Genomic DNA, 19,725 nt, shown 5'->3' on the forward strand with positions numbered 1-19,725 from the left:
GGTGACCGGCGTTGCGCATGCGCTTTGAAAGCTCGTGCAGGCTATAAAAACCGAATCGCGCGTTTAAGGTGCCAGGCTAAAAGTTAATACGGTCTGCTTTGCGCCGGGCGGCTAGGATGGGGATGCGTCTGGGTTGGGCGTCTTGCAATGCGTGGTAAAAGTTTGATTAATTTCCTTAGGCGTGGGAGAAGGGGCAGCCGGTCGTATGAATGCAGCCAAGCTGAGTTTCTTTTTTCCCCCTGCTTTAGGCTCTTCTTTGGCTACTTTCTAAGCAGTGTTTTTACCTCCGGAGCTCTTCATTTCCCAGGTAACGGGAATTTCTCTTGGTTTGCAATGGGATATTCCGGGAAGTATCTTGCTTTCCCTCTGAACAATGTTGGGAACAAACTAGGTTTTCTCCTAAAATTCAGGCTCCACAGCATACTCTTTTCCCCAAGCAAGCATTCAAAGCAAAGTGCCAAACCATCAATTCTGGTTTATAAACCATGACTAATCCCTAACAGAACAAACTACAATTGCTCTGAACACCTTGGGGGAAGCTAGGTTCCTAAGCCATAGTTTAGTCTCCTTCCTTGGGCTTAATGTGGGGTGAAAACTTGGACTTGGTGATGTTAACCTGGTTTGACGGATTGAGTGAGTGCTGTTGGTGATAATCTCCTATTGCAACCTAACCAGGATGCAAGAGGGATGGGGTTAAACTGTCAACGTTTGTCTTAAATTCCCCTATATTGGTTTAATATTATTGTGAGTTTGCTTCCCAGCTGCTGTGGTGATAAACCAGAGATGAGTGCTTAGCCTGTGATTTAAAGGCAATAGGTGTGGTTTAACGCAGTAAGCTAAAATCAAGTAATTCAATTAGGTGTGGTTTAGTGTGGTATCAATCCAGCCCTATTATGTTTTCTCTGCTGTATTACTCTGGGCCTTTAAAATGACCAACAACAATCCTGTGAGGTGGGTGGGGCCCAAAGTCACCCAGTTGGCTTTCATGCCCAAGGTGAGACTAGAACTCCCCATCTCTTGGTTATTCGCTCAAACTCACCCAGTTGGCTTTCATATCTAAGATGAGACTAGAGCGTCTGGGTTAACCCATCTCCTGGTTATTGGCCCAAACTCACCCAGTTGGCTTTCATGCCTAAGGTGAGACTAGAACTCATGGACTCCTGCTATTTAGCCTAGTACCTGAACCACCAGGCCAAACTGGTATAGTATAGATGGCAAACCTATGGCACAACTGCCAGAGGTGGTACGCAGAGCCCTCTCTGCATGCATGCCGGTCTGTCGCCCCAGCCCAGCTCCGCCATGCATGTGGGAATGCCTCCTGCTGGCCAGCTGGTCTACGGGTCTCTGCTGTCCATGCGCGGGGAAGAGGGGCGCATGTGGGGGGATGCATGCGTGGGGAACGCATGCATTGCATTTTAGGGGTTCATGCCCCCCCCCCCAGTTTTGGGCCTGGAAAGCTGCCTGCACTAACCTGGAAGCTAAAACCGGATGTAGGGGGTCTGCCTGAGGCCCCCCCCCCCCATGCCCCACTTTGGGCCTGGAAGTTCTCCTGCACCAAGCTAAAAACGGGTGAGGGAGGGCGCTAACATTGCATTTTGCGGCTTTGGACGTGCGCTTTGGGCACTCGGCACCAAAAAGATGAACCATCACTAGTATAGAGCTTCCTGCTTGAGCAGGAGGTTGGACTAGAAGACCTCCAAGGTCCCTTCCAGCTCTGGTAACAGAATAACAACAAAGCAACCGAATAGTAGAACAACGGCTCTTGGTACTATAGGTAATATAGAGCAGAAATTAGCCACAGCTTCATGTCCTGTCAATCCAGCCCATGATGTTGCTATAGGTACGGCTCAAATGCTGTGGTCCTATCTTGATCCGTTTTCTGGACATGGGGGATCAAGAAAAGGTGGGCTTATCTTTTATGACAGGTACAGTGTCTTGCCATGATGACCCGTGGCAAATTCGGCTGCCAAAGGAAGTTGCCAACTTGAGCTCCTGGGACATAGACATTCTCGGTACGTTTGATCCAGTGGTGAAATTCATTTATTTTTTTTACTATCGGTTCTGTGGGTGTGGTGTGGCTTGGTGGGCGTGGCAGGGGAAGGATACTGCAAAATCCCCATTCCCTTCCCCACTCCAGGGGAAGGATACTGCAAAATCCTCATTCCCTCCTCACTCCAGGGGAAGGATACTGCAAAATCCTCATTCCCTCCCCATTCCAGGGGAAGGATACTGCAATATCTCCATTCCCTCCTCACTCCAGGGGAAGGATACTGCAATATCTCCATTCCCTTCCCCACTCCAGGGGAAGGATACTGCAAAATCCCCATTCCCACCCCACTCTGGGGCCAGCCAGAAGTGGCATTGGCTGGTTCTCCGAACTACTCAAAATTTCTGCTACCGGTTCTCCAAACTACTCAAAATCCCCACTACCGGTTCTCCAGAATCTCCTGGATTTCACCCCTGGATTGATCCTTCTTCAATTATTGGGACTCTTCAGTTTGAAATAACGCTTTTGGGCAATGGGTTGCGTGTAACTCAATGGCCTTCAAACTTGGCAAGTTTTAAGACTCGTGGACTTCCAACTCCCAGAATTCCTGAGCTAAGATGACTGGAGGAGGAATTCTGGGAGTTGAAGTCCACAAGTCTTAAAGCTGTCAAGTTTGAAGACCCCCCGGTCTAACCCTCTGGCTGGTTTTTTGACAGATGGCAGCGGAGATGATATGGAAGACTGCCGTTACCAAATTGACTACGGGAAGCAGGTGTTGATGGTTGGGCACCAGAACTGTACCGAAATGGAGGTATGCCATCGAGGTGCTGTGAATAATGTGGACTGGGGAATTGTGGAAACTGAAGTCCCCACATCTTAAAACTGCCAAGTTGGAAAATCACCTGATCTAAAGCAAGGGGGTCTCCAAACTTGGCAACTTTTAAGACTTGTGGACTTCGACTCCCAGAATTCCCCAGCCAGCAAGGGGAATTGAATGGCGTTGAAGTCCACAAATCTTAATATTACCAAGTTTGGAGACCTCTGGTCTAAAGGATAAAGGGGTTGAACTAATCAAGGAGAGAAGCAACGTGGAAATAAGGAGAAATTTCCTGACAGAGAGAAGAATTAAACAGCAGAACCACTTGCTTCCTGAAGTTGTGAGTCCTCCATCACTGGAGGCTTTCAAGAAGAGATTGGACGCCATTTGTCTGAAATGATAGACTCTCCTGCCTGAGCAAGGGGTTGGACTAGAAGACCTCCACGGTCCTGCCCAACTCTGTTAGCCTGTTATTCTATTAAAATGCAGAAAAATGTTGCATTTTTAAAAAGGAAAAAATATGGGCTAATTTTCAGAGCTTAGAAAAAATTTGAACAAGCTGAAGCAACGGTGTCACATTTTTTATTTAATTTTTTTTCATTTTCATGACAAAACCACATGCATACTGTTACATAACCAATATTATTTTGCATTATTAAATATTTACATCAATTTGTCTTACCGTCAACCCCACAAGAACGATTATTGGCTCTTCCGCTCTCCATATGCCATATTTGTACCCTATCCATCACTTTCTTCTCCCTCTCTCCTCCTCCTCCTCCCTACCTTCTTTCTTCCCTCTGTCATCCTTCTCTTCTCAACTTCCCCTTCCTCCTCTTTCTCCTCTCTCCTCTTTCCACTCCTCCTTTCTCTCCTCCTCTTCCCCCCTCTCTCCTATCACTCTCTTCTTACCTTTACCTCTCTCCCCTCTTGCACACTCTTCATCTCATTTACTGGGTGTATTTCAGCCTCTGAGCAAGCTCCATTTTATGTGGATGGTATTTATAATTTCATTTCAATAAACATCTTTAATTTTAACATATGTGCTGCTCTTTTTTTTTTTTGAAAAAATCAGGCACCGTCCAAAACTGGAGATGCCTCCCAGTCACACCACTCCAGGTGCAGGGCAAGATGTCCTTGACGCTCTGAGAAAGGAATGTTATTTTGACTATATATAAGGAATGGATCAGTTCCCGAAGTTGCTCCTCAGGAATTCACGGCTTCGTTAAAATATGTTTTTTTTTTTGTGGTTTCTATTCCCAGGATAACAAGCCACGCCTGAGATTCAGGTTGCAGTTCAACGATACGGAGGGGGTTCGACCCCAGAATGAAACTTACAGTGTAGACTGTGATGCCACCCAGGCCGATGAAGCGCTTTCCGACAATGGCTTCGCCAGTGCTACTACAAACTGCACCAAAAACAACATGGCGGTAAGAGTTGAGGGCAGGGTTGGCTGCCATTGCTCTGCTGAACACCTAAGCACCAAGCACAGTCTTATGTATATTTACCCATACCCATAGTATGGCTTTTCCTTTTATCCTTCTCATATTAGTGTCAAACTGAGAGCTTCTGCGCCGGAGACAAATTCCTTGTGTGTCTAATCCCACTTGGCCATATAAAGCATTCTATTCTTTATATTCTCTATTCTATTCTATTCTCTCTTATTCTCTCCTATTCTTATTCCATTCTATTTTCTGTTCTATTCTTCTATTCTCTATTCTCTTCCATATTCTCTTCTATATTCTCTTCTATTCTATATTACCCAGAATAGAATGTAGAATTCTATAGAATATATAGAATTCTTTTATATATTCTATCCTATATTCTATCCTATATTCTATATTCCTATATTCTCTCCTATTCTATATTCTACCCTCCATTCTGTTCTCTCTTCTTTTCTCTCTTCTATTCTATATTCTCATAATATAATATAGAATTCTATACAATATATAGAATTATTTTATATATTCTACCCTATATTCTATCCTATATTCTCTCCTATTCTATAATCTATCCTATTCTATATTCTCTCCTATTCTATAATCTATCCTATCCTATATTCTATCTTATTCTATTCTATCCTTTCTATTCTCTTCTCTATTCTCTATTCTCTTCTATATTCTCATAATAGGATATAGAATTCTATACAATATATAGAATTCTTTTATATATTCTATCCTATATTCTATTCTATTCTATTCTATTCTATATTCTATCCTATATCCTATATTCTATCCTATTCTATATTCCATCCTATATTCTATATTCTATCCTATATTCTATTTTCTATATTCTATTCTATAATCTATCCTATCCCTATTCTTATTCCTCTACTCTACTCTCTATTCTTTACTCTTACTCTGTTCTCATCTATCCCTCCTCTTCCCTCTTCTAATCTCTTTTGTGTTTCTTGCATGGCTTATGTCTCTTGTTGTAGTAGTCCTTGACTTCCAACAGTTAATTTCATGGCCATTCAACTCGATTCTTTTCAAAGCATTGCACCGTTTTGCTGTTCATGCTCATATCCAAATATCTTCCCCTTATAGGTTACATTCCCAAGGCTGATTCCCAGTTTTCGGGATGAACTCACGGTATGTAATCCAACTTGCTCGTTGAATCGCATTTACCAATAAAATAACACTAGGGGGGGAAAAAATCTATAATCTGCCCACGTGACTTGGCTCACATTATAACAGTGATTTATTTGATTGCGGTTGAGCTTGTGGTTTAATCACAGCTATTGACACAAAGTGCGATTTAGTTGGAGGAAATCTGAATCTGTCTCCACGGTTTTAATTAGACTTGCTGATTCCCCCACCACCACCAAGCCTCTGAAATGTATGCGTTGGCTGATAATGAAAGCACACAAATTAAGTCTGTGGTGTTTTTTTTTTAAGATTGCTGTTTGGAGATTTAAGAGGTGCCCTTCTGCAGAGAGATTTTTTAATATCTCCGAGGTCTTCTCCAATAAATATCTGAATGTCAACATCCAGCTTGAGCAGCCAAATAAAAGTCCAGCGCCATTTTGCTTCTGAAAAACTGTTTTATTGAATACATTGCATAGTAATCTCAAGGCAAAACTAACTCCGAGATTCCCAGGCACAGGTTCATAGTATTAAACAATGATTTTCCCAGCCAAACCTCCAGGCTTCCATGTAAACAAGTCCTTTTTGTTATGGGAACTATCTGCCTCAACTTCGCACCTGTTAAGATGTCCTTGAAAAGTTTCCAGAGTCTCTCAAGCTTCAGTGAAGCTGCAGAAGTTTCATTTGCTGAGCTTGCCTATCAGAAAGGTTGGCAGTTCGGCGGTTCGAATCCCTAGCCCCACGTAAGAGTGAGCTCCCGTTACTTGTCCCAGCTTCTGCCAACCTAGCAGTTCGAAAGCACATAAAAAATGCAAGTAGAAAAATAGGAACCACCTTTGGTGGGAAGGTAATAGCATCCCATGCGACTTTGGGGTTTAATCATGCCGGCCACATGACCACGGAGTCGTCTTCGGACAGCGCTAGCTCTTAGGCTTTGAAATGGAGAGGAGCACCACCCCCTAGAGTCGGGAACAACTAGCACATACAGTATATGCGAGGGGAACCTTTACCTTTTAAGCAACATCAGAACGGAATGCTTTTAAAAGTAGTGTCTGAAACTGGAGAGCTTTCGGATTCTGAAATGTGGTTATTACAAACCTGTCTTGATCCAAGATCTTTTCTTAATGTTGTGGCCTTTTTTTAGGGTGTCCGGCCTGGAATGGGATCCCATGTAGCATCTGGAATGGAGTGGGTCGTATCGATTGAGGATAATGGCCGGATCCATTATTTGAGTTTCAGGCAGGCGAATCAAGAGGGCTACGCTTTCTTTTCCGATGCCACTGATATCATTATCCAAGTCCCGTTTAATGCTAGAGGAGTTGCAGTTTACAAGGTACAAGAAATGGGAAGTAGAGCTGTAGGTGCCAGGATACAGGTAGTCCTCGACTTACGACAGTTTGTTTAGTGACTGTTTAGTGAAGTTGCGACATCATTGAAAATCGTGATCAATGACCATTTTTCACACTTATGACCGTTGCATCACACACACACACACACACACACACACACACACACACACACACACACACCATGATCACCTGATCAACATTGAGATACTTGGCAACTGGCTCATATTTATGATGAGTTCAGTACCTGGGATCAAGTGATCCCCATTTTTGATCTTCTGACAATTAAAGTCAATGGGGAAGTGAGATTCATTTCACACCCATGTGACTCACTTAACAACTGCAGTGACTCACTTAACAATGGCAGGAAGAACAATCGTAAAATGCAGCCAAACTCACTTAACAACAGTGTTACCTGTTTACACAATTGAGCGCAAAATTTCTATTGCTAAGTCAAGGGCTGCCTATAGAAATTCCCCATGTTTGGTATTACTTCTCCAAGACTGAGTTTTGGAGAAATTTTTTTATTGTTAACGATTGTGGGATTTATGGTTATGATTTTTTTCTTATTTTACTAAGATTTTTAGAATAGGTGGCCTCTACATGGATTGGTTTTTATTTTGTTGTGTTTTTATCCTGCCTTTATTATTTTATAGGTAACGCAAGGTAGCAAACATTAGCTAATGTTCCTTCCTCTTGCTATTTTCTCCAAGACAACAATCCTGTGAGGTGGGTTGGGATGAGGGAGAGGGACTCGCCCAAGGTCATCTAGCCAGGGTTCATGCTTAAAGTGGAACTAGAACTCTCAGTCTCCTGGTGATTGGCCCAAAGTCACCCAGCTGGCTTTCATACTAACTAAAGGTGGGACTAGAACTTACCATCTCCTGGTAAGTTTGCTCAAAGTCTCCCAGTTGGCTTTCATGGCTAAGGTGGGACTAGAGCTCATGGCCACCTGGTGATTGGCCCAAAGTCACCCAACCGACTTTCATGCTTAAGGTCGGACTAGAACTTTCCATCTCCTAGTAAGTTTGCTCAAAGTCTCCCAGTTGGCTTTCATGGCTAAGGTGGGACTAGAGCTCATGGCCACCTGGTGATTGGCCCAAAGTCACCCAACCGACTTTCATGCTTAAGGTCGGACTAGAACTTACCATCTCCTGGTAAGTTCGCTCAAAGTCGCCCAGTTGGCTTTCATGGCTAAGGTGGGACGAGCTCATGGCCACCTGGTGATTGGCCTGAACTCACCTGACATCCATGCCTAATGGTAAGGATGTGCTATGAGATAATGGTGATGATGTAATGATGGGCATCCTTCCACTTTAACGGTTTGGGGGAAGTGTCAAGACCTGCTTTGGGATTGGATATTGGCATAAAAAATGTTTCTAGAATGTTAAAAGCATGAAACATCACTGTATGTTTTTCAGCAAGATGACCACGTGTTATATACAGTAGCCATCAAGCTAACTTATGGGCCACCTGAGCAGCGCCTGACTCTGGAATCAAGAATGATCTGCGCCCCAGGTGAAAACTTTTGTTTCCAACATTCTGCTTCTAAATCAGACATGGAGATGTTGGCTTCCAACTGGGTGTTCCATCTGTAACTTTTCCATCTTCTTCCTCATAAGTTGATTCCTTCTATCCTTTCCTTTAACTTACACATTTTTATTTCATGAAAAAAGACCCATATTTTTTTCCCTTCCCTTCCTTTCATTGATCCAACTTTGTTTTTTCTCACAGGGTGGGAAAGTGGGTGAATTGAATTCTACATATACAAAACCTGGATATGATTTGTGGCTTAACATGTTGCGTGTAAATGCACTTATTATGGTTTGTAAATCATGGTTTATGATTAAACATTAGGCCTGAACATAGCAATGGGGTTATTGAACTAACCAGATTAACATAACGAGGTTGGTCCCATATGACAGCCCATGTTTTGGGGAGGAGGTATATTATGCAAGCTTCTTGTCAGGATTGAAGTTTTTTCCTTGAAGAAATTGGAGAAGAAAAATTAGTTTGGTAAATCTTCAATCTTTTCCCCCAACTTTTCAGGCCCAGCCATCTGTAATTCAACCCACATGATGGTGATTCTCCCAGCTTTCCCAGGAAAATTGACAGCTGTCAGCCTGAATGAGAAGAACATTCCGGTACACCAACTTCAAGCCAATGACATTGGTGTGGATACCAGGAAAGGTGTGAAGTTGTATATTCCCAAAAGTCTTCTGAAAATTCGGGTAAGTTCCTTGAGTTTGCGGACATATTTCTTGAGGGAAATGTTGGGGGTGGTTTGGTGGCTGGGGAATTCTGGGAGTTGAAGTCCACTCTGAAAAGATTCCTGGTTTCAGTAACAGTATCCTAGATTGTACCACAATAGGATCATCAGTTGATTAACCATCAGTTCTTTTTTATTTTTATTTTTAACTAGTTGATAACCCGGCATTGCCCGTTTATTTATTGATAGCGGGAAAATGTCCGGACCAAACATAATTTCTAATGTTGTATTTTCCCCCTTAACAGAGAGTGCCCCCTTGTGGAGTACTGTGAAGCTGTTACCATGGCAACTCCACTGCGCTGTACAGTAGAAGCCATTTTACGGCAGTACAGTAGAAGCCATTTTAAGGCACAACAGGTTGTATCTTAACAGAACACACACTCCGAGGGGTGTTAGGGGTGTCTCACCCCCACAGTATTTGTTTCCAGAGAGTAAGTCACCTGTGTACCAAGTTTGGTTGAAATTGCTCGAGGCGTTCCAGAGTTATGCTGGAACACACACACACATTTTTATATAGATAGATCTACATCAGTGCTTAATGGACATTGCGTTGTCTGAGTCATTTTGCTTATACAGTCCAATATTATTGATACTAATTATAGTAATAACAGTATATTATTTACTGATACTATATATAATAATAATAATCTTTCATTATTTACTTCTATATAGTAATAATTTTTTATCTTCTAATTTCTACTTCTATTCTCTGGCGGTTGATAAAACAAATCCCATGTTAAAAAGTATTCTGTTTCTTCCTTGTCCTTTATGTTTAGTGTCAATCTATCCATCTCTGCACAGTTTAATACCTTTTTGACTGTATTCTCATCTGTAGGAATATCCTCATTCTTCCAATATTGTACAATTCTCGCCGCTGTGAGCACATGTAATATTACATGATTAACCATCAGTTCTAATCATTCCTTAAAAGTTTGAAACCCTGATGAAAAGCAGTGGAATAATTTTCTCTCTGACTTTTCCAGGCCTACAGAGATTATGATTGTTCCGGTTTTCAGATGTATATCGCACCCTTGACGTTGATTTTTGACTATCGTGGGGAAATATCCACCATGGTGAGCTATCCAGAATGTCCTTGTGAACAAAATGCACCAATAGGTAAGGATTTTAACAACACTTTTAAAAATAGAACTTCAAAATCAGACAGACATTGTTGATGTTCCTTAGTTGGGTAATGAAATGTTTGCAACCAACTGACCAACTTCTCCCTCAAAGAGGACCAGAAACTTCCCGATTCCACCCTAAGTGACAGAGGTTCTCTTCAGTTGCATTCATTGTGGCTTCCCACGGTGTGTGACGTGATTCCCCAACTTCCTTACAGTCACCATTTGCACTCAAGACGGACACATGGATTTTGAGATAGCAAGCAGCAGTACGAAACCGGACTTAAACCTGGATACCCTCCGGCTTAGAGACCCAACCTGTGGACCCATCTCCTGGTCGGCTTCGAAAGACCGAGTCCACTTCCGTGTGCCGCTGAACGATTGCGGGACCACGCTGAAGGTGAGTTCCTTCTTCTGTTGGACCCAGTTTGTTCACCGATGCAACTTGTCCTTGAATTACGACCGCAATTGAACCCCAAAGGTTTGTTGCTAAGCAAGACAGCTGTTAAGTGCATTTTGCCTTCCTTGCCACAGTTGTTAAGTTAGTAACACGGTTCTTAAGTGAATCTGGCTTTCCCATGTTGATTTGGCAAAAGGGGATCCCAAGACCCCAGGATATTGGCAACCGTCATTAAAATGAGTCGGCAAGTGTCTGAATTTTGCTCGCTTGAACACAAGGGTGTTGCAGAGTGGCGCAGTGGCCTAGAGGTGGAGCTCTCACCTCACAATCGGGAAGCTGTGAGTTCGATCCTAGGTAGAGGCAGATATTTCTCTCTCTGCCGAATATAACTCCGCATTGGTGACAGGAAGGGCATCTGGCCAGTAAACACCCTGCTAGCTCCATTCAGTTGCCCAGACTCCAGCCCACAAAGGATTATAGGGTCGTTAAACGACAATGATGACCACAGGGGTGTTGCAATGGCTGTAAGTGTGAAAAACGGTCATCGGTCACTTTTTCAATGCCATTGTAATTTTGAAGGATCACTAAACAAATGGTTGTAATCCGAGGACTTATTTGGACCCTTTTGCAGGTTGTTGGCGAGAAGATGGTTTATGAAAACGAAGTGAGTTCCTTTTGGCCAGATCAGCCCCCACGCTGGATCTCCAGAGACAGTGATTTCAGGTGAATCTGGCTTGGCTTTTAGGTGGAGATCAAGATCCCTTAATTTTCTGTGGGTATTTGTGCTTTTTCCATTCGGGCGCAATTCCAGAAAAATTGGAGTTGCAAAGTGTTGCTCGAGACTGCTATGGTTAGGATTTTTAATGCTTTCTTTTTGCCCTAGGCGTGGATGATCAATGCAATGAAAATTTGATTTTGCCAATCGGCCCAGCTGCCATTCAGTAACTTTGGAAGCGACGAATCAAATTTAAATTCCGGGTTTATCACTCCGTGCAAAGCTCATTGTTTTGAAATTTGCGCAGACAATATTAATAAGAGTTTATGCTGTTGACCTAAATTATGTAACTGTATAATCCTGGATTGAATGAATATCTTCTCCCTGCTCTTGGTTGCCTCAGGATGGAAAGCCAGATAACAAAAGACATTTCAGAAAAACCCAACTCCTGATTTAAAACAATCATCACTGGATAAGATAGTATGACACCCTGCTTTGTACGTGGCAATTTCTTCAATCCATCCTTCTGCATTTTCAGTTAGGATGATCGTTTAAAGCCGAAGTTTTCCTGCTATTGTGTAAATCATGCATTTGAATGCACGCTAATCTTTAGGCTGTGATTGATTGGCACGCCGGGCGGCTGGCTTTTTATTTAACCCACGAAGCCGAAATTCACATTACGAATGAGGGTGATGTGTAAACCCAGTCACGTAAGAAATAGGCTACAGTTCTTCAAATAGGAAAGGGCAAGACTAATAGAATTTGAAGCAGGGGAAGTTTTTGTTCTTTTCCCATCCCTCAATTGACTATGAAATGAGATTCTGCAGATCTGAGCGGGTCGGGTGGATTAAGATGAGACCTTTTGACTAAAACAATATTAGAAGACATGAAACTCTGGCTGAATCTTGGCAGGGAAAAAATACATCTTTGAATGCAGATCAATTGGCAATAGCAATAGCATTTACCGTACTTATTTACCGCTTCGTAGTGCTTTTTCAGGCCTCTTTAAGTGGTTTGCAGAGTCAGCCTCTTGCCCCCAACAATCTGGGTCCTCATTTTACTCACCTTGGAAGGATAGAAGGCTGAGTCGACCTTGAGCTGGTTCTTCAACTTTGAAGAAGAGCTGATGAAGCTTCTTGGATGAGAAGCAAAACGTCTTCTAAAAAAAACCCCAAAGTCCTCTTTCCTCTTGAAAAAAAAAATCACCTCTGAAGCGGTATATAAGTCTAAGTGCTTCTTCTGCTCTGGAGCCCAGGCATCTGGAACAAGATTTGTGCAGGAGCAGAGAAGCAGACGGAGTGTTTGTTTCGGAGGAAGATTAGCCAATGTAAGAGAAAACAAATTTTGGAGCTTAAAAGTTTTCCGGAGCTAAGCTAGCGGCTAAACGGAATACGGAGGACGGAAAGAATGGAGGGGAAAGCTATCGGTGTGAGAGTACTGAGACCAAGAAGAATTTTGTAAATAAATTTGGAATTGGAAAAAGCTAAAACTAAAAAAAAAAAGGGGGGGGGAATGAGGAAAATTAGAATATGGACTTCGAACTTTTGGTTCGACTACCGACAAGATTTGACAAATTAATGATCCGATTACATAAAGGAACAATAAAAGCCACCTATGGGGGAAAGGAGACATAACACCATCTTGAAACGAAGGAATAGAAGAGGGTGTGGTCCGTCTTTTTACTTGACTTTATTTTGTTCACCCTGGAAGAAAATATAGAACCATATTTGATAAGTGATGTCGAGAGGAAAGCAGGAATGGAGGGAGGGAGGGAGGGGGTGGAGAAACCATCTCAAAGGGGACCCTCCCTAGTTCTTTGGTAAGTAAAGGCAAGGGAGGGGAAAGGTGCGTTCAGGTGTTCAAGATAACCTCACCCTAACAGTAGCATTAGTACTCGGGTTTTTGGTTACCTGTCCAGACTACCTCAAAGGGCTGAAATTACTCAACTTTTCTTCCAGGTTGACCGTGGTTTGCTCATATGAGAGTGCCGATACTTCCTTGAATGTCAGGATAAACACCCTTCCACCCCCTGAGTCTGCAATCAACCAAGGTCCGCTTTCTCTTCTTCTTCTCATTTATCCAGGTGAGCAATTTTAATTCATGGTGCTGTGGTGGGAGATATTTCTTCAATGCAGTTTTACACTTTATTGTTTCCAGTATCTAGAGCAGTGTTTCTCATCCTTCGCAATCTTACAAGATAAGTGGACTTCAACTCCCAGAATTCCCAGCATGGCTGACTGGGAGAATTCTGGGAGTTGAAGTCCACATCCTTTAAGGTTGCTAAGATTAAGAAACACTGATTTTAGAGAACTGGATTCTTTGTTTAGGAAACTACTTGCCATGGTGGCGCAGTGGTTAGGGTGCAGTACTGCAGGCTAATTCTGCTGACTACCGGCTGCCTGCAATTCGGCAGTTCGAATTTTGACGTGATGCAGATTAACAGAGTTGGAAGGGACCTTGTAGGTCATCTAGTCCAACCCCCGCCCAAGCAGGAGACCCTACACCATTTCTGACAGATGACAGTCCAGGCTCTTCTTGAAAGCTTCCGGTGATGAAGCTCCCGCAACTTCTGTTCCATTGGTTGATTGTTCTCACAGTCAGAAAATGTCTCCTTATTTCCAGGTTGAATCTCTCCTTGTTCAGTTTCCATCTATTGTTTCTTGTCTGGCCCGCAGGGGCTTTGGAAAATAGCTTCCCCCCACTCCTCCTCTCTGTGGCAGCCCCTAAAATATTGGAATGCTGCTATCCTGTCTCCCCTGGTCCTTCTCTTCACTAGACTTAACCATGCCAGTTCCTGCAACTGTTCTTCATATGTTTTAGCCTCCAGTCCTTTGATCATCTTAGATAGAATGCCACCAGATTTGGCAAACCTGAGCAGGAAGGAGCAGCCGCAGATACGCTTCCTTGTTTTGCAGATGAGTCCTACTCGATTCCTTACGATGAGGACCAATATCCACTTGTGAAATACCTGCGACAGCCCATTTTCCTGGAGGTTCAAGTACTTCACCGAAATGACCCAAACATCCACTTAATGCTGGAGAATTGCTGGGCTACTCTAGCTTTAGAGCCTGCTTCTTTGCCACGCTGGAACATTGTGGTTGATGGGTAAAGGGCCTTTGTTTCCTATCTTTTTATTCGTGTGCTTCACTTGTATGCTGCCTTTATGGTTTTTACAAATCACTTGTATTTATAAACCGATCCAACACGCTTTCCCCCTCCGGTTTTCCCCACAACAACCTTGTGAGGTGGGTTGGACTGAAAGAGAGGGACTTGCCTAAAGTCATCCAACTCATTTTCATGCCTAAGGCGGGACTAGAACTCACCGTCTCCTGGTGATTGGCCTAAAGTCATCCAACTGGTTTTCATGCCTAAAACGGGACTAGAACTCACTGTCTCCTGGTGATTGGCCCAAAGTCACCCAACTGTTTTTTATGTCTAATTGTGGGACTAGAACTCACCGTCTCCTGGTGATTGGCCCAAAGTCATCCAACTGGTTTTCATGCCTAAGGCGGGATTGAACTCAAGGCCTCCCACTTTGGTACTTTAACCACTCGATCAACTTTTCATGCTGGAAAAGGTCCAGGGGAAAGAGTCTTGAGCCTCTCACCAAACCAACCAAGATAAAACCCTGACCGAGTTGAACATGCAACCAGGTTTATGTTGCCTAAAGGCAGGCGTTTCTACCTGACCCAATTAAGGAACGCCAGTATGAATGCAGCTGGAGAACTGTCCACTAGCAGGGCATGCATTCACACTGAGTGTGTGGCAGAAACCTTGTGCAAAAAAGGTGGTGTGAATTGCAGAACCGTGAATTACGCCGCACGTTGTCCAATGATCCACAGCCATGTTGGCAGCTTCCACCCATCCAGTTCTGGTCAGGTGCAGAGGTGCAGAGACAAAAGATGACCTTGGCTTTCTAGAAAGAATATTGTTATGGCTGCATATCATCTAACTCCATACAATCCCCCCTCCCATTTTCCCACAATGATTGTAATAATACAGCCACTCCTGGAAGATGATGATGATATTATTATTATTATTATTATCATCATCATCATCATCATCACATTATTATTATTATTATTATTATTATTATTATTATTATTATTATTATTGAAAATATATAGTACAGCTCTGCTGGTCGCTTCTAACCCATCCCTGTAGCTTTTCCAACAAGAGGGAAAAAAACCTGAACATTTTATTAACGCTAATTTGTTTCTTTTCATAGATGCGAATACGAACTTGACAATTACAAAACCATCTTCCATCCAGTCGGCCCGGCGGTCAGTTACGCGAATTTCCGCCAAAGATTTGAAGTGAAGGCATTTGCTTTTGTCTCCGACGGTGGCAAAGCTCTGTCCAACCTTGTGAGTTGCCGCTGAAAACCCTTGCCAGATTCAGTTCTTCCTGCTGGAACTGAAGCAGTAATTGGAAAATTGCTTCTGTAATTTGACCAGCCCATTTAGAAACTCCCCCTGCTCCCATTATTTTTGGTGTAGGTCCCCAGAATTCTCTCCCTCATTACTAACAGGTTTATTCGCATGATTGCTGAAAATTGCTGGTGGAATTTGCTATGCTTTTACTGCAGAAAATTGAACACGGGTAGTCCTCAAACTTATGATCGTTCATTTAATGGCCAAAGTTACAAGGGCACTAAAAAAAGTAACTTATAGCTGTTTTTGGCCAGAGGAGCTGGCATCAGATTCGGACAGTGAGGAGGTTGGGGAGGAAGATGGGCCAGTCCTGGAGTCTGGGGAAGGCTCTGATGAGGGCTCTGTGTTGGAGGCAGAGAGGAGGGCTTGGCCGTATGCCAGTTATCAGCTGCCTTCAGAGTCAGACATCAGTGAGGCAGAAGAACAGCTGGAGCCTGTTCCCAGTGTACGCATGTGCAGAGTTGCAAGTTCAGGAAACAGCTAAGGAACAGGGGTAGACTTGGGAGTAAGGCCACAGGTGGAGGATGAATGGCCCCTCCCAGGGGAAATAAAAGAGGAGCGAAAGGGGAGTGGAGTTTGCAGGAGACAATTAGTTCGCTTAATTGGTTCATGACTCTCCGAGACTCCTGGCCAAGTTCTGCAGATATCAGCCTGGCAGCTCTCCAAGCCAGAGAAGGTCTGTGACTGTAAATCCTCCCTTGAAAGACTTTGCTGGATGCGAATGAGCAGAATTGACAGTCAATTAATAAAAGGGGTGTTTTATCAGGACAAGGAGTTGACTTCCTGCTCTCGGGAAGCCTCGGTTAGAACATGTTGCAGCATCTCCACAGTCGCATGATCAAAATTTGGACACAACTGACTCATATTTATGACGGTCGTAGTGTCCCGGGGTCACGGTATCCCCTTTTGTGACCTTCTGACAAGCAAAGTTCATGGGGCTACTAAGCCAGATTCGCTTAACAACCGCATTACTAACTGAACAACTGCAGCGAGTCACTTAACAAGTTTGTTAAGAACAGTTGTAAAATGGGGCAGGACTCCCTTATCAGCTACCTCACTTAGAAGCTTAGGAATTTGGGGCTCAATTGTGGTCATTAAGTTGAGGACTACCTGTATAGCAGTTAATGAATTATTTGTTCAGCTTTGTTCTTGGGAGGAAGCTGAATGAATTCATTGTAAATGTGGAATAGCTCTATTGTGTCATTTGCCTTTTAGTTGATCTTAGTTGACAGGGGCTGGTGGGCTGACAACTCTCCTCTTCTCTTAGGTTTATTTTCACTGCAGCGTTATCATCTGTGATAGACAAAATCCAGATTCACCCTTGTGTTCTTCCCGATGTCCTCGTTTTTCCAGGAAACGACGAGGTAAGGGGTTCCTCCTGAAAGTCCTCCGTTGAGATAAAGACCAAAAGGGGACATAAGAAGAATCAAATCTATGGCTAAGCTAGCTAGCGCGTCCTTCAAATTTGTTTTCCGCATTTAACTCCAACCTGATTTCTTAAATGTTTCTCAACCTTGACAACTTTTTAAGATAGGCGGACTTCAACTCCCATGATTCCCCAGCCAGCATTGAAGTCCACACATCTTAAAATAGCCAAGGTTGAGAAAGACTTTTCTAGATGGATTAATATTCTAAGCCACCCAGATTTACCCTGTGGCCGATAAATCAGACAGACGGACAGATAGATGAGAGCAGTGTGGTGGCCTAGAGGTGAAGACGCTCGTCTCCCATTCAGGAAGGTTGAGAGTTCGATCCTAGGTAGCAACAAATATTTCTTTCTTGTGTTCAAAGAAAAAACATCTGCTGTAAACTCTTATGTGGTGTCAGGAAGGGCATCCGGCCAGTAAATGCTCAGTTCCATCCAGTAGCCCTAGCTCTACCCTAAATTAAGGGATTACAGGGTCATAAAAAGGGATAGATAGATGGGTAGGTGGCTGGCTGGCTGGATAGATGGAAAGATAGATGATAGAAAGATAGATAAGATAGATAAGATAGATAAGATAGATAAGATAGATAAGATAGATAACAGATAGATAACAGATAGATAACAGATAGATAACAGATAGATAATAGATAATAGATAGATAGATAATAGAGGGATGGATGGCTGGATAGATAGAAAGATAGATAAGATAGATGATAGATAGATAGATGATAGATAGATGGATAGATAGGATAGATGGATAGATAAAATAGATTAGATAGATTAGATTAGATAGATAAGATAGATTAGATAGATTAGATAGATAGATAGATAGATAGATAGATAGATAGATAGATAGATGATAGATTAGTTAGATAGATAGATAGACAGATAGATAGATAGATAGATTAGATGATAGATGATAGATAGATGATAGATGATAGATAGATGATAGATAGATAGATAGATAGATAGATGTTAGATAGATAGATAGATAGATTAGTTAGTTAGATAGATAGACAGATAGATAGATAGATTAGATGATAGATGATAGATAGATGATAGATAGATAGATAGATAGATAGATAGATAGATAGATAGATAGATAGATAGATGTGCTGAATCCCTAAGAATTCTGGGAGATGAAATCCCATCGTACTAAATGTTGGCTTTTGGGGTGAGTAGTCTTATGGCAACAAAACACAATTTTCTGCCTACAGCAGAGGCAACGGAAAAGACCGCAGTTGTGACTCTGCCGCATGGTATCATTTTGGTACCGGAGGAGGAATTTAAGATGCAAGGTACGTCGTCCTTAATTATTGCAGCAAAAGTGTCTGTTAGGCTTGGGAGCCCAGTTATTCGAATACAGCAGAGGGTGGAAGCAGCCCTTTGCTTTGAAAGTCGAGAAAGGGTGAATGAGACATGGAATTCCATCGCTGGCGGCCTTTTTTTTTAAAGAAGAGGCTGGACAACCGTTGTTCCGGAATGGGGTAAGGTATCTCCTTGCCTGGAGCAAGGGGGTTGGGCTAGATGACCTCAAAGGCCCCTTCCAGCTCTGTTCCTCTGTTAGTCACAGGTCTCTTTGCCGTTCATGTTCTCACCTTGTGGTATCCTTTCCGCAGGCCAGCAGAATTTGAGCATCAAGGTGTGGATCGCTGTTTCTTCGATAACCCTGTTTGGCCTTTTGGCTACCATTGTGGTGGTCCTGGTTTTGTTAATCCGACGGCGGAAAGGATCTGGCTTGATCAATTAAATAAAAAGATCCCTCAGTTCCCAAGAGGTGTGGGTGAAATGATTGCACTAATGAGCCGTGGTGGCGCAGTGGTTAGAGTGCAGTATTGCAGGCTGCTTCTGCTGACTGCCGGCTGCCTACAATTTGGCAGTTCAAATCTCACCAGGTTCAAGACTGACTCGGCCTTCCATCCTTCTGAGGTGGGTAAAATGAGGACCCAGATTGTTGGGGGCAAGACGCTGACTCTGTAAACCGCTTAGAGAGGGCTGTAAAGCACCGTGAAGTGGTATATAAGTCTGCTAAGAAGGAAGGGAAGGAAGGGAGGAAAGGAAGGAAGGAAGGAAGGAAGGAAGGAAGGAAGGAAGGAAGGAAGGAAGGAAGCCGTAGTGGTGCAGTGGTTAGAATGCCGTATTGGAGGCTGACTGTGCCCACAACCAGCAGTTCGATCCTGAGAAGCTCCAGGTAGACTCAGCCTTCCATCCTTCCAAGGTGGGTAAAACGAGGACCCAGATTGTTGGGGGGCAATGTGCTGACTCTGTAAACCGCTTAGAGAGGGCTGTAAAGCACTGTAAAGCGGTATATAAGTTGGTATATAATGCTGTTGCTAAGCCATGACATAATGGCTTGCTTGCTGGCCACTTTTTATGCTGTGTGAGAGAACCCATCCAGTTACGGCTTCCCTAATCAAGGAACGTAAGAAACAACATGGGTAAGATCCGGGCCCACCAGGCGTTCAAAATTTGGGGGACTGCATGCTAGGCTTTTCTTCTTCTTTGGCAGTTTAATTCTCTTGTAACACTCTTAATTCTCGGAGATAAATTCCGGCTTAATCATCCCTCTTAAATTAGTTCTTCAAAGGGTTGAGCTTTTCCTCCTTCCTGCGTTTGCCAAAAAGC

The 19,725-nt window shown here is 43.1% G+C and overlaps 1 protein-coding gene across 1 annotated transcript; it reads left to right on the forward strand.

The window, feature by feature from the left end:
• The first annotated feature begins 35 nt into the window (after positions 1–35).
• On the forward strand, positions 36–18,874 carry ZP2 (zona pellucida glycoprotein 2). Its single transcript, XM_081965706.1, has 18 exons — positions 36–154; positions 249–307; positions 1,926–2,012; positions 2,704–2,798; positions 4,068–4,235; positions 5,352–5,396; positions 6,535–6,723; positions 8,158–8,254; positions 8,786–8,967; positions 9,989–10,121; positions 10,345–10,526; positions 11,158–11,249; positions 13,200–13,324; positions 14,157–14,346; positions 15,470–15,608; positions 16,942–17,038; positions 18,318–18,398; positions 18,720–18,874. Exons 1-18 carry the CDS (start codon positions 117–119, stop codon positions 18,848–18,850), a joined length of 2,130 nt encoding a protein of 709 aa, XP_081821832.1. The 5' UTR covers positions 36–116; the 3' UTR covers positions 18,851–18,874.
• Positions 18,875–19,725: the final 851 nt, after the last annotated feature.

This window comes from Natrix helvetica (genome assembly GCF_964273705.1).
Source record: "Natrix helvetica genome assembly, chromosome: 13".
NCBI classification, from domain to species: domain Eukaryota; kingdom Metazoa; phylum Chordata; class Lepidosauria; order Squamata; family Natricidae; genus Natrix; species Natrix helvetica.

Excerpts from the sequence above, each read along its gene's own strand:
- ZP2 (XM_081965706.1), top strand. The coding sequence starts at position 117 with ATGGGGATGCGTCTGGGTTGGGCGTCTTGCAATGCGTG. Across the intron at positions 2,799-4,067 it reads AGAACTGTACCGAAATGGAG|GATAACAAGCCACGCCTGAG; the intron begins GTATGCCATCGA and ends TTCTATTCCCAG. Across the intron at positions 15,609-16,941 it reads GCAAAGCTCTGTCCAACCTT|GTTTATTTTCACTGCAGCGT; the intron begins GTGAGTTGCCGC and ends CTCTTCTCTTAG.